The 20,399-nt window shown below is 41.1% G+C and overlaps 2 protein-coding genes across 2 annotated transcripts in view; both read left to right on the top strand.

Moving 5' to 3' along the window:
• Positions 1 to 1,483: 1,483 nt before the first annotated feature.
• LOC126234952 (uncharacterized) lies at positions 1,484 to 1,960 on the top strand. The gene has a single exon (XM_049943691.1). The coding sequence runs from the start codon at positions 1,484 to 1,486 to the stop codon at positions 1,958 to 1,960; it is 477 nt and encodes a 158-aa protein (XP_049799648.1).
• An 8,149-nt stretch (positions 1,961 to 10,109) lies between these two features.
• The window catches only part of LOC126235965 (Fanconi anemia group A protein-like), a 236,043-nt gene continuing 225,753 nt past the window's right edge, over positions 10,110 to 20,399 (top strand). The window contains exons 1-2 of the mRNA XM_049944936.1: positions 10,110 to 10,498; positions 12,125 to 12,188. Coding sequence (XP_049800893.1) covers positions 10,457 to 10,498; positions 12,125 to 12,188 — 106 coding nt within the window. The 5' untranslated portion in view covers positions 10,110 to 10,456. The remainder of the gene's footprint in view (positions 10,499 to 12,124; positions 12,189 to 20,399) is intronic.

Genomic DNA, 20,399 nt, shown 5'->3' with positions numbered 1-20,399 from the left:
AGGCACCCTGAATATAAATATAGATTATGAAGATTGGAGAGCTACAAAAATATTATTAGCCAGGACATACGGCCTGGGTGCACGGCTGATGACATTAAAAAGAAAATTAATGACCTCTGCACAGGTTACTCCTATGGACTAAGGCTGGTATTACACTACCAAATTTCTTTGTCAAAGATTTGATCAAAGATGTGATCCAATATTCTGTCAAATATATTTGACAAAGATCTTTGACGTAGCACTAGAAGGGGTATTACACCTTCATCATATTTTTCGTCAAAGTTCAAGACGGCTGACAACTAGTAATTGTTATTAACCGCAGCAGTTGCTTGTACCACAACTGCACTGTGTGCACATGTGGTACAGAAGCGTGGGAAGAAAAGGAAACGTACTTGGGTGAAGACATGGGTTTCACAACGATACGATAAAAGCATTCAGCAATACTTGTTACGTGAGATTATAGTGGAGGAAGTCAAGTCATACATCAATTATTTATGAGTGGATGAGCATACATTTCAGTATGTTCTCAGTGAAGTGATTCCTCATATCTCAAAGCACAATACTAGCTTAAGAACTGCAATATCTGCAGAAGAGAGGCTCACTGTAACACTCCGATTCCTTGCTACAGGAGAAAGTTACTCTAGCTTACAGTACAGCACCTGAATTCCACAATGGACATTAAAAAAATAATACCTGAAACGTGAAGCAATTTATAAAGCACTAAAGGACCACTGACTGAAGGTAAATAAATGTTCAATACGCTTTATGTTCATTAAGAATAATTTTTATTTTATTTTATTAACACAGCATGTACCAATCGGTGTCCGAAACTACAAAATTAATAGAGATGTATGAAGGTGACTATGTGTTTTACAACATGATTAAGAAGACTGGAGAGCTACAAAAAACCAAACAAAAAAAAACCTTCTATACCAGACTGCTGCAAGGCAACCTGGATATATCCAGAGGCAGACGGTTGTGTTTGTTGAGTTGTCACATGCAGCAAATCCCATCATCCCATCTGTCCATCAAATATCGCTGCAAACCATGTATTGTGCCCATTGTAAATTCCTTACCACTCACATTATCCATCTCACGCAGTTCATCTGTGATGTGGATGGCACGGGCACTGTAGCAGTCTTCTTGGACAGGTTGGGGCGGAGTCCTGGCCATATCAGCCACAGCCTTCAATGTCCTGGTGGCCTCCACAATGACGTCTGATGCAGCATATGTTGTGCCTTTCCTTCTTTTTGTGGAAGGCCGCTCTTGATGCTGGAGCTGTGGCTGTGGCTCATTGCATGCGACAGAAGGTTCTTGTTGAGCCTCCATTTCATGCTATAAAATAAGAGATGAAAGCCATTAGTTACATACTTCCTTGCACGTACAAAAATCTTATGTACAGCTACCCACAAGCAGAGAAGAGTGGGAGCAAATTGCAGAGGATTTCGAGAAGAGGTGGAACTGTTATAACACTATAGGAGCAATGGACGGAAAGCATATTCATATTAAATGCCCACAAGCTAGTGGATATCACTTTGCCATGGTAGATGCTTCCTACACATTTTTGTATGTTGATGTAGGGACTAATGGGCGTGTTGGTGATGCTGGAGTGTTTTCAAAAAGCAAACCACAGGAGTGTCTCATTGACCGATCTATTCTCAACATTCCTGAAGGCAGGAAGCTTGGGAACACAAACATTACACCTCCAATGGTTGTACTGGCAGATCATGCTTTTACTCTGAGCTACAACATTATGAAACCATACCCCTTAAAAGGAATCACAAAGGAAGAAAAGGTTTTCAATTACAGACTGTCACAAGGAAGAAGATTAGTGGAGAGCAGCTTTGACATTCTTGCAAGTCGTTTCAGGATTTTTCTTACTGCCATTAATCTGCCTGCAGAAAATGTTAAAATGTTACCACAATTACACTGGCTGCCTGCACACTGCACAACTTGTTAACTGAGAGAAGAAAACACTGGTACATTCGTCAGGAAACAGTGTCTGCCATAGCAGGAGACTGCACTTGTCTTGAGACACAAAGCACAGAGGACCTACAGCGAATGGAACCAACAGCTTGCCAAGCTCCTTCTGGACATCCAGTACTCGGGAGAGCAGTTAGAGAATATAAGAACGTAGGCTTCTTCGGCTGGTGTCATAGTGATTCAAATTCTTCTGGGTATTATGCCGCGTCAATGCTAAAAACTAACAACAATAATAAACTAAAACCGACGTTTCGGCCGAATTGCAATGGCCTTCCTCAGGGCACGACTGGTTTTGCATGGGGATAGGTGCTTGTATTTATTACAGACTATCGATGTCTGACGTCACTGTTGTAAAACTTATAATTGGCCCTCTAATATGATTGGCTAGCCACGACGTAAGGGAAGATGGAAGGAAAGAGGCTATTTGTGGATGTCCATGTCGTCAATGATTGGTAGCTGTCCGCCAATCAGCGTTCGTCTTCTGCTCGGCAAGTTTTCCTCCTGATGTGCGCGTAAGTGGACTGACAGTTGCTCTACAGCTGTTTGTGCAGATACATCCGTGTCCCGTGTAGCTTCTGCCCCGCAACATCTCGCGGCCCGTTGGACTGGGATGGCCTGCAGACAGGATGCCGGGAGTTTGTAGCCTTCTTCTCTGTTGATGTTGTCAGGCCGCTTAATAATTTCGATCGTCTCCTGTATTTTGCGTTCCCGCATCCACAATTCTTTCGCCAGTACTCGGACTTCCTGGAATCTGATAGGTTGTGCACAGTCACAGTGGTGTTCCGGTATCGTCGATTTATTATGTTGTTGTAATCGTACATAGCGTTCGTGTTCTGCTACTCGTAAGCTGACAGGTCTCCCTGTTTCTCATATGTAGGCAGCTCTGCTCTCACATCACAGTTCGTAAACACCTGCAGTGTTAAGATTGTTGACTATATCCTTGGTGGATCCTGTGATTGCTTCGAAAAATCGGTTTGAAACTTCGTCGGTGGAGGACGTTGCCTAGCCGTTCACTGACGCCTTTTACATATGGTAAGTGTACCAGTGGAAGCTTCTCTTCTTTGCCTTCTTGTCGTGTTCTACTCCCTTTGGTGTTAGCTACCTTTCTTATGATGTTGTCATCATAGCCGTTGGCACGAAACATGTGTTGTAGCTCCTTTAATTCTTCTTTGATATTATTTTCATTGCTTATCCGGTAGACTCGGGCAGTTAACGTATGCAGAACAGAATACTTTTGAGCTGGGTGCTGGTGGCTCTCCGCGTGCAGGTACCGATTAGTGTGCGTTGGTTTCCGGTACATTTTGTGTCCCAGTTTACCTTCAGCAACTCTGTATACTTCCACATCCAGAAAGAGCAAGGTACCATTGTTTTCAGTCTCATGTGTGAACTTTATATTTTTGTGCAGGCTATTTAAGTGCTGGAGGAAGTTTCCCAATTCTGCTTCACCGTGAGGCCAGATAATGAATGTGTCGTCCACATACAGTAGCCAACAAGTGGGACGTAACGGAGCAGAAGCTAGGGCTGTTTGCTCTAAGGCTTCCATGAAGATGTCTGCAGCTACAGGGGAGAGTGGGGAACCCATAGCCACTCCATCTAACTGTTAGTAATATTTTCCCTGCCAGGTGAAGTACATAGATGACAGGCATAAGCGCACCAGATCGCAGATATCTGGTGGGATCCGATCCTGTAGAATGTGCATAGTCTCCTCAATGGGTACGTTATTGAAGAGAGGCTTGATGTCAAAAGTGACCATAATGTCTGATGGCTTTATTCGCTGTTCCCTAATCAGTTGTATGAAGTAGGAAGAGTCTTTCACGTAAGAGTCTGTTTGTCCCACAAGACGGTGTAACTTAGGTGCCAGATGTTTCGCAACATAATACGTAGGTGAATCTATTCCGTTCACTATGGGCCTCAGCGGATAACCCTCCTTATGGAGCTTAGGTACTCCGTAGATTCTAGGAGGAACAGGCACCTTGGTGATTAGTCTCTTGGCTGTGTCAGGATTAATTCTCGAGACCTTTCTGAGGGCCTTCGTATTTCTGCCTATCCTCGCCGTCGGGTCACTCCTTAGTATTCTGTAAATGTGATCGCTTAGCAGTTTGTTCATCTTCTTTTCATATTCAGAAGTGTCCATCAGAACTGTAGCGTTTCCTTTGTCCGCATGTAGGACCACAATATCCTTGTTATTCCTGAGCTCCTTTACGGCCTGTATTTCTCCATGAGTGATATTGGCTCTGGGTGGTTTTGCTGTTTGTAAAATTCTTACAGTTTCCTGCCTTATCTTTTCTGCTTCGACACGTGGTACTTAGTGGAGTGACGCCTCCACAGACTGAATGATCTCTTCTGTGGGAATCTTTGTGGACGTAACTGAAAAGTTTAACCCTTTGGACAAAAGTGACGTCGCTGTCTCACTGATGGTCTGTGTTGCGGTGTAAACCACGGTACGAGTTGTATCCAAACTTAGCTGTGAGTGGTGTTTGTTTCCCATTAGCTCCTCAAATTTCTTTTTCTGTCAACTGCTGACCAAGGCCTTCTCCATGCAGGCCTGGTTGTGGGTTATTCGGTCAGTGTTATCCCAGTCCTTTCTATTTATGGCTGTCAGGTACGTTATCAGCAAACGACTGGGATAACATCGACGATTACAACAACATAATAAATCGGCGATAGAGGAACACCACTGTGACTGTGGACGACCTATCAGGTTCCAGGATGCCCGAGTACTGGCGAAAGAATCGTGGATGCGAGAACACAAAATACGGGAGGCGATCGAAATTATTAAGCAGCCTGACAATATCAACAGAGAAGATAGCTACAAACTCCCGGTGTCCTGGCTGCCGGCCATCCCAGTCCAACGGGCCGCGAGCAGTCGCGGGGTAGAAGCTACACGGGACGTGGACGTATCTGCACTAACAGCTGTAGAGCAACTGTCAGGCCACTTCCGCGCACACCAGGAGGAAAACTTGCCGACCAGAAGACGAACGCTGATTGGCGGACAGCTACCAATCGTTGACGATATGGACATCACGAATAGCCTCTTTCCTTCCATCTTCTCTAACGTCATGACTAGCCAATCATATTAGAGGACCAATTGTAAGTTTTACAACAGTGACGTCAGACATCGATAGTCTGTAATAAATACACGCACCTATCCCAATGCAAAACCAGTCGTGCCCTGAGGATAGACGTTGCAATTCGGCCTAAACATCGGTTTTAGTTTATTATTATTTTTAGTTTTTAGTAATGACGCGGCATAATACCCAGAAGAATTTTAATCGGTTAGAAAATACTTTAAGACATTTTACAATGGCGCTGGGAAAGTGCCCTGGTGAGATAATCACATTTAGTTATGTAAAATGTAAACAAATGTACATAACTCAAACATTTCTTCGAATGTTGGTGTAACATGTTCACCTCCACTTTCTGTGCTCTCAATATTAGACACTCTCGTCCACCTCTGTGGCCTTGTCGAGGAACTTTAGCATGTGGAACCAGTACACTTGCGGAGTGGACACCGCCTGTGCACTGGCTCCACTTTTGCTTTTATGCATCTCAAATAATAGTAATGAAAATAATGTAAACTACTTGTAGGTTATGTAAACATTATTGTATGCTTCAAGTTGCTACAGTGAACAAATTAATGCTAATCATTTGTATGTCATGTAAACTTTACTTGCGTTAATAAAAAGGAAGAAATATGCTGATACGTACTTTTGCTTTCTCGTAACTTGTGCGGAGGCCATTAATTTTTTTTTAACGTCGTCAGCCGTGTCTAGTGAAGCAAGGGATACAACCCGTCGGCTTTGACCAATGACGTCATACATTAGTCAGAGATAGTAATGTCTTCACTTCAAGGCATAGATAATAAAACAGTTCTGTGTTCCCATGGAGGTATAAGGAGGGGAGATGGCACTATGGCCGTCTGCTGTACGTCTGTTTGAAGCCGGTGGGCCGCCATGTTTGATTGGTCAAAACAGTGACAGAGCTCTTGTTAGAATTGCGTGTTCTTCATATTTAACGTTATGTCTGCGAAATAATTTCAGATGATGAGTGTTACAATGTTTACATGCATAACACAATGTCAGAATAGCTTTTTCAGGTGTTTTCGTTTTGTTTTTTAATGCGTTTTTGCCCCAGCAATACAACTGATTTGGTCTCGTTAACTTAAGTGTTTCTTTTGGATACGAACTTCGAATTATGAAAAATAACAGTGTACAAAGCTCTTTTCAAACTCAAATCACCTTTTACTGTATTTGTGTCGATGTAAACTGAAAGCAGAACCTGAAAGCTATGCTAGTTTACATACCGGATGATATTTCTTACTCGTTTACACACTTATACAAAATTTCATTTGTAAAAACAAACATCGTTTGTGCTTTGTCAAGAAAAATAAGCATATGAACCCACAGAGCCCTACGAGCTTCATTGATCGGAAATCTGAAATAAAATAAGAAGAAAATAGTTTCACAAAACGTAAACAAGGCCGCACATCTCACGAATATAAACGACAATATTTTACGAATGGGGCCACTTACGCATGGAACGTGATTCCTTTTAACTTGGTAGCACTATTCCAACGGTTAGTACACCCGTAAACAACGCAAACCGGCATTTTAAAATGAAAAAACCTTCAGCAGCTCTAGACAGTAGCACAATCGGAAACGAGTCTTCTGACCAAACTGCAATGGCGGAGCTCGGTTTCTGTCGGCTTCAAGTTTGTGACGTCATGGCATCTCCCCTCCTTATACCTCCATGTGTGTTCCGGATAAGCGCTATCATTGTACATGAAAATAATTATTCGTAATGATATTGGGGTAATTTGGAGTATTAGTTTGTTATTGTAGAACAATTTTTAGTGTCTTATTTTCGTTTATAGGAATGGATTTGTCTGTTTGTGGGAATGTAATTTTCGTTACTGTCTGTCTGGCCGAGCTTCGGTTATTCCTCGATATTTCCGTGTGGTAAGTTCACTTTTCCATTTGCTTCTTTCACTGTATTTCACTATTTTGACATATTTCACTGTTTTATTCGACCAATATGTTTATTTTCGTGTTGAGAAGTATGTAATAGAAATTTTTCAGCTGTCGATCTTCTTTCGTTTCCCGGCACTAGTATCAGTACGACATTTTCGAATGTGTATATGCTATATTACAGGCGAAACCCCTAGCACAACTAAAATTTCAATCACGTCCTTTGTATCCCATCCTTCACTTCGCCTTTAACTGACACTATATATGTCAATTGGCGAGCAAGATACAAATGTTGCGTGTAGCTATATAGCTCAAGTAACGAATGGGATACTATTAGCGTCCAAGGTAACAAGGAAACTGTACCCCATAGTGAAGTACGGGATACAAATTGTACATGTGTTGTCTTCTTGTCCCCGTGTAGTTCAATTGAGGTACAGGTTGCGAATGTAGCATACGTCTATTTCCACCTTTTCGTTACCAGTGTACATATATAGTCAACGGAAGTCTGGTATACATATATTACATACGTAGGTCCTTCTGTCATCAGTAGTACTGATATGTACGTAAGAAAAGACTGTTAGTAATAGCGGAGACTAAATAAACAACACATCTACAATTTGTATCCTGTATTCCACTTAGGGTTTACTGAAGAACAGGACAGTAATGCTAGTGAAAACGATGAAATCGACTTAGGACAAACTCGTATTTCGTTCTGTACTTAAGCAACACACTTCGGATGAGCTTTTAATTTGTATCAGGTGTTTCATTTACGGTTAGTGAAGCAGGGGATACATAGTTCAAGTGAACAACAGGACAGCAATGCTAGTTGAAACTAAGAAATCGACATACGCTGAACTTGTATCCCGTACTGTTACGTAACCTACTGTGTTTATTTGCTTTACAGTACATTTATTTTCTCCCATCGCCTCCCCCCCCCCTTCTTACTCAGTCTACTATTTATTTAATAAACTGGGAGCAAGTACGTAAAATGCGTTAGATAAACACTTCAAATTGTCACCAGTAAGAAAAATTGTGCTTTAGGTCGCAAAAACTAGAAAATAAATACGCAGAAATAGCAGAAAAAAAGGAACGAATTAGCAGGGATATAATCGCTAATGTGTGGCAAATTCGGTATTTTTCGGACACTTGCAAAAGTACTAGCGTACTGTCAAGTCGTATTGCAATACTATAACTGCAAAAATGTCCGTCAGGCTCTGTAATACTATAAAGTGCCGTATCATACCGAAAACTACCAAAAATCACTGAACTGTGACACCTATCGCAAAGAAGCAGAATGCAATATCACTTGTCCTTAAGAGTTACATAGCAGGTTAATTGCCGCTATCAAATGGATACTGTTAAAATGGCAGCGCAACATATATAAATAATCCACGAGGCGTACGAAAAGAATCCGTCTGTACTAGGGATGTAGTGACATTCGAAATATACAGGGCGCTATACGGACACACACACGACGTCCCGAGATCACGTGACCAGGCCGGCAATGTCTGTTGACAACACAAAATCTGTTCTGCGCATGTGAATGCTCACTCCAGAGATATTTACTCTATGGGTAGCGTGCACATGCGCCACCGCCGGCGACCGAGCTGTCACAGCACGTCGCATCGGGACTCAGTTCGCACTGCACCTCAATACGTCGCACTGTGCTCAAGTCTTCCGCAGTGACAGATATTTACTCTATGGTCAAAGCCGACGGGTTGTATCCCCTGACTAGACCCGGCTACATGTCACGGCTAATAATATTTTTGTAGCTCTCCAATCTTCGTAATCTATTTTTATATTCAGGGTGCCTCACATTATAAAGCGCCTCATCAGCTTCATACATCTCTATTAATTTTGTGGTAGACGCCACACACCAATTGTATTTTCGGACCATGTTTACAAACACACTACAGATGACAGAACGCTGCAGCGATGCTAGCGCTCCACGTGGGAACATATCGCATTGCAGTGAACAGAAGACAAGCGACTTCTTTGATCAAATCTACAGTGAGGCCCTAGATTGGATCAAATATTTGACGATATTTGACAAAGTTCCCTATTAAGGTGCGTTTACACTGCGATTTGTATCGGCACATTTATGAGATACATGTATATGCGCCTTTGCGACATGTATCGCGACTTGTATGAGTTGACAAGTATCAACCTCATACATGTATGAGCATGCGTTTACACTGGTTGATATGTATCACTGTGCGGTAGCTTCCGACGACGATTTGGAAGATTTCACATTTTTATGTGCTGATACATTTGCTCTTTTGGAAGATGATAGGAAGAAAAGGCGGAGGAAGCGTAGATGGTGGCACAGAGAGTTTCTCGCGAATTAACGCTAGAGGATGGCGCATATTTTAGAAATTATGTTAGGATGAGTATGGAGGATTTCCGCGGTTTGTTATCACTTGTGGCTCCTCTTGTGTCCAAAACCAACACAAACTTTCGGGAAGCGATTCCACCAGAGGATCAGTTGGCAGTACCACTCCGTTTTTTAGCCACTGGGGATTCCTCGTAAAACGAAGATTTCATGACAAAACATTTGCATTGTCGCGCGATTGCTAATGCCAACGTCTCACACACGATTGTCGGCGTCCGTTGTCAACATTATCACGCGAGACCGCCGGAATAATAGCAAAACATTGATATACGTGCCAGATGCATGAAAAAATTGTATAATGTATCACATACTCTGATATATATATATAAAACTTTTACCTTCACTTCTTGGGATAAAACTTGCACAATGGCCTCGCAAACATGAAGAATAATGTTGCATATGGCACTTTTTGATATTCTATGCAGATACATTAACGTCGAAACGACAGTCGGCACCTTCAAAACTCAAACAGCCGCCAAAGAGCCTGGTACTACGCATGCGCTAATCGTCGAAATGAGCGGCAGTCGACAAGACGACAGGAAATGATAGTACTGCGCATGCGCGAGTTCTTCAAACGTCGCTCATACATGTCGCGTATATGGCCAAAAAGCGATATACAAAATGTATACGCGACATGTATGAGCTCGAGTGTCCGCATACAAGTTCCGTGAATTTTTGTATGAGGTGATGTATCGCGACATGTCAAATTGACATGTCGCTCATACATGTTGCGATACATGTATCCCAGTGTAAACGTACCTTTACACCATCAAATTTCTTTGACAAAGATATTGGAAAAAGAAATTTGATAGTGTAATACCGGCCTTAGTGACGTAATTGTGACTCCCTTCTTACTACCTCCATGGTTTACAATCACGTAATGATATAGCAATAGAATGTGGTAATTGTCTTCATACATGGATGTCTTTGTAGGAGGTGTGCTTCGTTTATGTTCATCTTTGGGATCTTGTAATGTGGATCTGTGATTTGATATATGGATTGTACGCGCGAAACTCAATTTTATCTGTTGTAGTCATGTTAGAATTTTGTGCATGTCATTGTTATATATTGCGCTTATTATCAAAATCATCGCCTAATATTTTGGGAACCTGTTATGTTACTCTTTTTTGAGAAGTGTACTGTAATTTTTAATTTTGTAAGTGTAATTAAAGGTTAGCAATATAATTTGTCAACTTGGTTATGTTTGTTTTAGCCCTATTTTCCTGTGTTCACCAGTCATTGTGTGATTGTCTAACGGGAATGGCAACACTTAGAAAAAATAATAGCTACAAAATCAGTAATAACCATATTGCAGCACTGTTTTGGATGAATGTTTTATTCCCTTTCACGTTCGTAATTAAAAAATTAGGCCACGAGTTTCTGCTCGTAACAGTATCAAAGGTAATTCGGTACTAATGCACGAGTTGATATTTGGACAATTGCTGCCTTTTTCATGCCATTAGGATTTATTCGTAGACCGAAAACAGAACCCGGCCTAGCATCGCTTGTACTATTTTATAAAAACAATGTGTTTCTACCAAACATCATTCGGTGGTTATCAAACCATGCTAGTTTTGAGCCTTTTTGTCTTCGTATGGCACGTAAGAATTATTTAATTAGAGTTTAGAAAGAATCCGGGTGTATGATTGCACAAAATTCGTCGTGTAGTCTTTTCTTTAATGATGACACTTCGGTTGCACAAATTCGTCGTGTAGTCTTTTCTTTAATGATGACACTTCGGCACAGAACAATTTTGAATGTGACCACAAAGTATTCAGTGACTTCTGATAAATCTCTGACAACAGCACCATACAGGTAGCACCAAATAGTGACAAGCAAAACTGCCAATTTTCACTGCTTAATTACTAAATATTCATTGTGATGTGAAGTCGTTAACTGCAGACTTGCGCCAGAGAATGCTTTGGCAGTTTTTTAACCAACCATGAAGTAGCGTGTTGTCTACGTAAAGAACTAGACAACAGGAAATAAGATGCATGCAAGAAACACTGTCTACATCAACAGTCACTTGCCAAGCAGTCTGACAAATTTTAGTTATGTATCGCTGTACATGCAAGGAATAAGGATGTCTAGATGGCCAACTGGTGTAGATTTGAATTTGATCTAGAATGTCGTATGTGTAGTACTTATAAATAAAAGAGAGTCTCACTGCCAGTTCCACTCTGCTGATAATCTCAGCAACTGGTGGCACACAGTTATCTGTCTGACCATTGTCTGGGGCAACATTACACAATATTTTACAGAAAGAAACTCGTCAGAGGTATGGCAAATATGGACAACACAAATTAGAGGCTAACAAGGATCAGAAATCCAAACCAATCAAATAGACTCAAAATGCTTAATTAATTACAGTTGTGTTCATAGTCCTTGCCATTATAAAATTGAACTATGCAACTGCTTGTTACATTTCATAGTTTACACTTCAAAAGATTTCTGTGAGGTGCACAATGGTGACTATAGTTTTAAGATTATAACTGTGGTGATTGTCCGCCCATTATTATCATTACTACTATTATTGCTGAATTTAACAGAAAATTATTATAACCGATTCAAATATCGCAGTTTGAAATCAACATCAAAATTTTCCATATTTTTTAACAAAATAACTGTGACATGAGGCAAGAATTCGATCACTGGGCATAATACAGCATATTGCAAAACTTTTTGATGTGAACGTTTTTTCCTCTTTTAATTAATTGCTTTATTAATTTTATTTTCCTTGCAATTGAAATTCGCTTGTTACATTTAGCTTCTTGTTTTACAGGTATATTTTGTTCATGTATATCAAAACTGTATCTCCATCATGGATAAGTTGATGGACGTATTTGGTGAGTCAGATGAAATACATACACCTTTTACAATACTTACAACAATTTTTGTATTGTGATTGATACCACTTAAGTATTTTTAATACCACTTAAGTATTTTTATCAGTGATTGTGTTATAAACCTTTTATAATGGTTGAAACAGCGAAACACTGATAATCAAAATGAACTACTCCTTAACTAGCCAAAGATTTTCTGGAATAATGTCCCTGTGAGAGAAAGAGATGTCTTTAGTATGGGTAGGGACAGTGATTGCTGTGCTTGGATGCAAGCTGAGTTGGTGACCGTTCGCTCACAGCTCCAAGTGGTACTAGCCTGTGTTACACAGCTTGAAGCCTGTGAGCATTGCTGAGGGAGAGCAGATGTGAAGATTTCACTGGTCTCCTGATCGGTCCACTGCTGTGGCTGCTCTGGTTACTGCCATCATTGAGGTTCTCCTTCACCTGTGGTCAAGTGGGAGGTCATTTCAAGGTGTGGCAGGCAGCAAAAAACTTCCCAGGAGGCTGATCTAAAGGTCTCCCTGGTTTGCCTGACAAACAGGTTTCAGGCACTCTCTGTGGCTGACAAAGGTCCTGAGCCGGATGCAGTCACTTGTACTGTTTCAGAGGAAGCTGCTCAGCCTGAAAGATCCAGGCATTCACAAAGGATTACTGGTAGTGGGACCTCCAGTGTTATACACATAATTGGACCCTTTAGGGATATAGCTGCTATCACTCCCCAATGAAATGTTACAGGCCCTGTGCTATTCCTAATATGTATAAATGATTTAGGAGACAACCTGAGTACTCCTCTTAGATTGTTTGCAGGTAATGCCATCGTTTATCGTCTTAGTAAAATTGTCAATAGATCAAGATCAATTACAAAGTCATTTTTCAAAGAGTGGCAGTTGACACTAAATAATGAAAAGTGCTAGGTCGTCCATATGAGTATGGCGATAAAAGGAATCCATTAAATTTTAGTTACACGATAAATCACACTAATCTAAAGGCCGTCAGTTCAACTAAATACCTAATGATTATGATTACAAGCAACTTAAATTGGAATGGTTACATAGATAGTGTTGTGGGTAAACCAAACCAAAGACTATGTTTTATTGGCAGAACACTTAGAAGAGGCAACAGGTATGTTGAAGAAACTGTCTACACTATGCTTGTCCATCCTCTCTGGGGATAATTCTTGCATGGTATGTGATCCTTAACAGATAGGTTTTAGGTGGATGACATACAAAAATTTCAAAGAAAGGTATTATCGGGAAACGGGAAAGTACGTCACGGATATGACCCTAGTTGGGGTGGCAACCATTCAAACAAAGTCTTTTTCGGAGCGGTGAGATCTCTTCATGAAATTTCAATCACAAACTTTCTCCTCTCACTGCAAAAACATTTTGTTGACAACCATCTACATAGGGAGAATAGATCATCATAATAAAATAAGAGAAATCAGAGCTCGCACAGAAAGATATAAGTGTTTATTTTTCCTGCACATTGTTTTTGAGAGTCTAACAGCAGAAAAACAGTCTGGAGGTGGTTTCAGGAACACACTGCCAGGCACTGAAGGGTATTGCAGAGCTCTCATGTAGATGTAGCAGGTCCATTCTGAGAAGTCTGCTGACTGAATTTTTGTCCCAATATGAAACACAATTTTGATCTTTCAGGGATTACATTTTGATACAGCAGAGAGATAGAGATTTTACATTTTTGCTATCGCTACTGCACATGATCTTAATCAAAGGTAGTTACTTATTTTTCTTTCTTTTTTAATAAACAATTTATTGACGCTTCATTTTGTTTACAAAATAGTTTTCAATCAACAATTTTAATTCCAGATAAAAACTGTTCATAGTACATCATCTTCACTGTCATCATTATCATCACTATTGTATGGTTCCAGTTTATCAGATACTGTTCATGACCCTCTTCCACTTTCTTCTGTCCATGTGCAGTCTGTCATGGAGTATGTCATCCATTGTCCTTCCTCTTGCAGTGAGGTCTCCCTTGTTCATATCCAGCCAATGGGTTCTGGGTCTTTCCTTTGAAGCATTTTCCTTTCACCTCTCTTTCAAAATTGATTCGGGCTGTTCTTGTAGTCCCCCAACCACCTTAGGTGCCCATAGTACTGTAGTCTGGCTGTGCTGATTCTGTCTAAAAGAGATGTCTTCATTCCAGCTTTCTTCCTCGCCTCCTCATTCCTTAACTTACCTTAAACTTCTGGAAAGTGGATCTGAGGAGTTTCATTTCTGACTGATGGAGCCTCAACGATTCTCTCTTTTTGATGATGCAGGCTTCAATACCGTGGGTCAATATTGGTACGAAGTAGCTACTGAACATCACTAATTTTGCTTTTTCTGGAATCTTGTCATCTAATGAAAATGTTCTCATTTGCCAATAGAATTCAGCACTCTTTAGCGCTCCTGTCTAATCAAATTATTCCTGGAGATTATACTTCCAATGTGTAGAAAACTGTCTGCTCACTCCAGCTGGTGGTCACCTAGTTTCATACTTGCAGAGCGGCCACCTCTGCTGACTACCATCACCACTGTCTTGGTCTTACTGATGTGGAGGTTGTACTTGTGGAACTTGGATTTCCGTATGTTTAATTTGATCTGAACTTCTTCTGTTTCAACTCAGATTATGATGTCATCTTTATTAAATCATCCATAACGGTGGTGAAAATTAGTGGGGACAGTGCACTGCCTTGCTGGACTCCACTCTTGGTACGAAACCATGATGATTGTCCCTCTCCCATTTGCACATAGCCAGTACAGTCCTGGAATGCCATCTGGATTTTCCTTACCAGTTCATCATAGTAAAATGAAACAGAAAGTAATTTAAAGGTAATAAATCAGGAAGACACATATTACAAGTAGGAAAATAAACTCAAAACAGTTTTCCTCGTGAGGAAAAGTAATAATTGTCTTCCCTCGTAAGCAGCTAGTTGTTTTAAAGCTATTGGAAGTTCTTCATATTCGAATAAAAGGAAAATTTGTGGAGAATGAAAAATAAATTAATTAAAGCAATAAAAGTATGGAAATTTTTACTTTCTTTTGAAAGTCTGTATCATGAATAGCATCTGCCACATTGCTAAAACGTTACACTGATTATACACATTGTTCATGCTTTTGGACTGCAAGTTTTTGTACTACAGTGATTCATACAAAACATCATCCTATTCCTTCCTTGCAAAATACTATTTGTAACATGTCACCAAATTCTTTCCTGTGGTTTTTTGTTGAATTTTTTATAGAAATGTCACAATATAGAATTTGTAATCTTCCACAATGTCCGAATTACGTTTTTGTTTGGTCATTTCCTATCACTCATTGCAGTATTGTAGTCAAGTGGACTTTCATTGCACATGTAGTAATTTTGTAATCACAGTTTAACAAAAGTATATCACAATTTACTTATTTCATCTGTTCTTCACACCAACACCATGAAATCTTCTTTAAATTCTGGAGGTAAGGAGATACCATTGGTTACTTCATTTTTTACATCAGAAAACTTATTGCTGATGATATTTCAAAACCTTTTGCAAAATTCAACAGGTAGTCCATCTGGCCATGTTGTCTTGTTCAATGTGGAGGTTTTAATGACATCTAGAAGGTTCACAGTGGAATATGTTGTCATTATCTCTCTGTTGTTTTTCTGTGGTTACAGTGTCAGTACCTTTGAGACATATTTCTGCAAATTGCTCATTATATTCAACTGCAATATATAAGTCCTTAAAAAAACTGGATAATGTCTTTAATTCTTTCTTTCTGTTCCAGAAGAATTTCCTTGTTTGCGGTTCACAGTTCATTCGTAAATGTCTTCCTTCTGTTCTTCGTTTGCCATATGAAATAATACAAGGAGGCAGTTTTTTCTTCTACATTTGTTTTGTGACCCGGATTTTATCTTCAAACTGTTGATCAGTTTTCTCTTTAACTTCATTAAAATTTCTTTCATTTCCTTTATTTGTCTAAAGTGCTGACTAGACAAAACGGGTTGAACATAGAGTTCTCTCAAATAAAAGTAATAAAATTCTGTGATGTTCTTCATAAGTCTGGCTTTTTATTTTCCATATTTAATCATTGTCATCCATAGTTTCTGTTTTGAGAGTGTAGTCCACCATTCGATGTTGGGCTGTATATTGTTCTTGATCCAAGACACTTGTTCCAAGTCATTCCTATGGATTCATCGAAAACCCTATTGTCAAGGACACTTACATTCAATTTCCAGTGCCCTCGCTTGGGCACAGAAAGTTTTTTGCTTGGCTAGGTTGATGCTACAACATACTCCACAGTGGTTGAAAAACTGGTTGGTTTTGTGTCTTTTGAAGACACTTACTGTGTAAGGCATTCTGATACACAAAAATCAATTCTGCTTGCTGCAAGACTTGTCATGTATCTAAATTTAACTGTTGTAGTGTACAGCACTTCCCAAGTATCTTCTAGATTTATGTTCCTTATAAAGTCACATAATTCTTGTAAAAAATTAAAGTTAGGATTTGCTCTTTTGCTTGTAGTACACAGTTCCACTACTCTGCAATCAAAAGATTTTCCAGGTTGTCTTTTAAGAGATGGATTGTAAAACACACAGATTCTCTACAGGTATGCTGTCTTTCACTGAAACTGCAGTCCCACACTCATTTTCAAAAACCGCATATAAAATTTCAATAAAACCTGGAAAAATTAAATCTGTGTATCATTACTTCCTGCAGTAGGCTACATAGGTATCAGCATTGTCGAAGTCTTTCAAGGTACCTAATTTTAGAAAACTCCAAAACCTGTTGTTATTTGTGGTCATTATGTTATACAGTTGTGTTGTTGTTTGTAACAGTCTTTCCAGTTAATGTGAAAAAGAAAACTGTTAGACATGAACACTGATTTAACATTAAGTCTTCTTTATATAATAATTTTGACACAGATTTTCCATTGCAATTTATTACAGTGAATCTGAGTGCAGTACAAGGGGTCACTCACCATCATTTCTATTCTCAATCATTATTTGAATCAGCCGTTGTCACATAATGTTCCATTTCTTACATTTCAGTTGCCCAGTCAATTTTATCTGAAGTGTTCTTTTTTTGCTCTTCTCCATATAATCTTCGCAGCCCATCATTGTTAACTGTCCCCCCACCCCCCAGGGTGCTTGCCATTCTTTGGAGGGTTCGTGCTTGGCTACCACAGAGCCCCAGACTGTGCAGCATCTTTTCCCTTCCATGGTGCATGTCTTTCCTCTTGCTATTATTTTTCCCCTCCCTTGAGGATCATGCTTGGTGTGTTATTGGGAATGTTCCGTATTGTCCGTCGTTGACATAAGAACACTCTTCACCACTGTTTTTCGTGCCTTATGCCTTTCTTTCATTTAGAACTATCCTTCCTCTGCTTCAGCATTTGAGGTTCCCCTTTTTCTTCTTCCTTCCTGTGCGCTCCTGAAGACCGGCCCATGTGTCTGACAAGTAACAGGTGATTGGGTAACACGTAATTCTCAGCCCCCGGGTCGACAGTTAGGAATCACATGTACTACCTGGTACAGGGCAGGCCCAGGGAGGGGTGATTGCCTGAGCTGCTACCTTCCCAAACTGCTGATTGGTTCCTCTGGCAGGTGTTCCGGAGTTGTGAACAATCACCTAAGGCTTATGCATGGGGCTCCCAGTTGGAAGGAGCTTGTCATCGGAGACACTGGCAATCATGGGGGATTTTCTCACAATGAGCCAATCATCTTCACAATCAACGTCTATGAAATGAGACTAACAATTCAAAGACCCTTCCAGCTGCACCATAGTTTATCATGGTTTCACGTACTGAAGATGGTCAGTCCTTTGCAACGGTAAATCTGTTTATTATTCAGAAAGGTGTTGATGCAATTGCCGGCCCTGTCAAATCCTACTCTCTTTTATGTAATGGCACTTTGCTTTTGGAGACTACTTCTGATTCTCAAGCACAACATCTGCTTGCAGCCTCGCTTCTCCAAGGCTATCCTGTTCATGTCAAGGCCTGTAGAACTTTGAATTCTTCCCATGGTGTTATTTATGCTAGGCTGCTCTATGGTCTGACTGAGGCCAAAATCCAATCATACCTCTCTGATCAGGGTGTCATTGCTGCCCATTAGATGATGAAAAAGGTAGATTCCTCCATAGTGCCCACACACTCTTTCTCTCACCTTTGATAGAGTGGTGCTTCCATCCAAGATCAAAATAGGCTATGAAATTATCACAGTCCGACCATACATTCTGAATCTGATGCACTGCTACCAGTGTCATCCTTTCCCTTCAACCACACTAGAACGTCTTGTTGACACCCAGCCAAATGTGTAACCTGTGGTAGGGATGTGCACTAGGGTGATTGTCCGCCTCCTTCTCCTTGCTGCATCAACTGCATAGGCAGCCACGCCGCCTCCCTTCAAGATTGTCCCATGTATCTGGATGAGCAGGCTGTCCAGGAGATCCGAGTAAAGGAAAAAATGCCTTATCCAATCGCTCGCAGGTTATTGGCTAATCGCAAACCCTGTGTTCTATTGTCTGGCACTAATAGTTCTGTTCTTGCTACATCTCACACCATGAAGGACATGGCAACACAGACATGTGACCTCAAACTCAGCTCTTAGGTTGTGAAATCGCTCTGTGTCAAGGTAGCATCGCCATCCCCTCGTCCAGCTGTGGAACGAGCCATCAAACTCTCACCTCAAGGTTTGAAGCCACCAGCTACACAACCAGTAGGCCAGAAAGGCCAGAAGGAGTACTCCCATGAAGATTTCTAACATCCCTCTAGCCAGTCAACACCTGAATCTTCCTCTGCTAACTGGGCTCAAAGAAGTCCAACAATGGCAAATGGTGTACTCCTTCACCGACTCAAAGATCCTCTTGATGGTGTCGCCACGTGATACCTTCACCCAGCCGGGCCTCCATGTCATTGGTGCACACCACCAATCATTTTTCTGCGTTGGACTCCACAGACCGACAGCACAAGAAAGCCAATGCTTCTGTGGACCTCATGGAGCAGCATCCTCCTGCCTCTGTCTACTGTAGCAGCAAGTCTTCGCAGGCTGGCACTCAGCAACCACTGAGGTGACACTCCTTCATTTTTTCCTCATCATGACTCTCCTCAAATTGAATGTTTGCGGCCTTCGATCCCACAAAGAAGATTTACAGCTGCTTTTAGAATTGCAGCGTCCCCTTGTATTCTGCCTTCAGGGAACAAAATTGTGTCCTCACAACCACTTTGAGATCTCACATTTCTTCCTGGTCCATTTTAACCTTCCCCCCAAGGTTGGCATTCCATCTCACGGGGGAGTCATGCTGCTCATATGGGATGATGTTCATAGTCAACCTATCTCCCTGGATACCAGTCTTCAAGCTGTTGCGGTTCACCTTTTCCTTCCTCACCTGACTTTTTCCCTATGTACTATTTATAGCCCTCCATCATTTGATGACACCAGGGCAGACTTCTTCCAGCTTATTGGCCAGCTACCTCTCCCATTTCTGCTACTCAGTGACTTGAATGCGCATTGTCCCCTTTGGGGTTCTCCCAGAACCTTTCAGAGAGGTGCCCTCTTGGCTGCCCTTCGTAATCAACTTAGGCTTAACTTCTTCTGCCCTAACAGAGGAGCACTCACATTCCTTTTTGACTCCTCACACACCTATTCCCATTTGGATCTATCCTGCACAGCCCAGCTTGCCCAGTGTCTCGAGTGGTCCATTCTTTCTGTCACTTACTCGTGTATTTCCCATGTGCTGTTCGTTTGCTGACTCCCACCCCACCTGTGTGCACACCCAAATGGCAGCTTATGAAGGCTGATTGGTGGCTTTACTCCTCCCTGGTGACCTTCGAAGAACAAGATTTCCCCAGTTGTGATGACCAAATGGAATATCTTACAAACGTTATCCTGACCGCTGCAGAACGTTCCATTCCTTGCAATTCCTCTTTACCATGCTGTGTCCCAGTTGCTTGGTGGACTGAGGCATGCTGCGACACAATTCGCGCGCAGAGACGTGCTCTCCGTGTTTTTAACCGTCATCCCCTGATGGCAAACTGCATTCATTATAAACAGATGCGTGCACAGAGTCAACGGGTTCTTTGGGATAGGAAAAAAGCCAGCTGGATTTCATTCACTAGTTCCTTTAATAGTTCCACCCCTTCCTCTGTCATGTGGACCAACCTCCAATGGCTCTCTGGGACCAAGTTCCATTTCCCAATCTCTGGCGTGACAGTAGCAGATGATGTCATTGTGGAC

This window comes from Schistocerca nitens, chromosome 2 (genome assembly GCF_023898315.1).
Source record: "Schistocerca nitens isolate TAMUIC-IGC-003100 chromosome 2, iqSchNite1.1, whole genome shotgun sequence".
Lineage (NCBI taxonomy): Eukaryota > Metazoa > Arthropoda > Insecta > Orthoptera > Acrididae > Schistocerca > Schistocerca nitens.
Note: the sequence above shows the minus strand (reverse complement) of the source record. Positions and strands in the feature narration are given on the sequence as shown.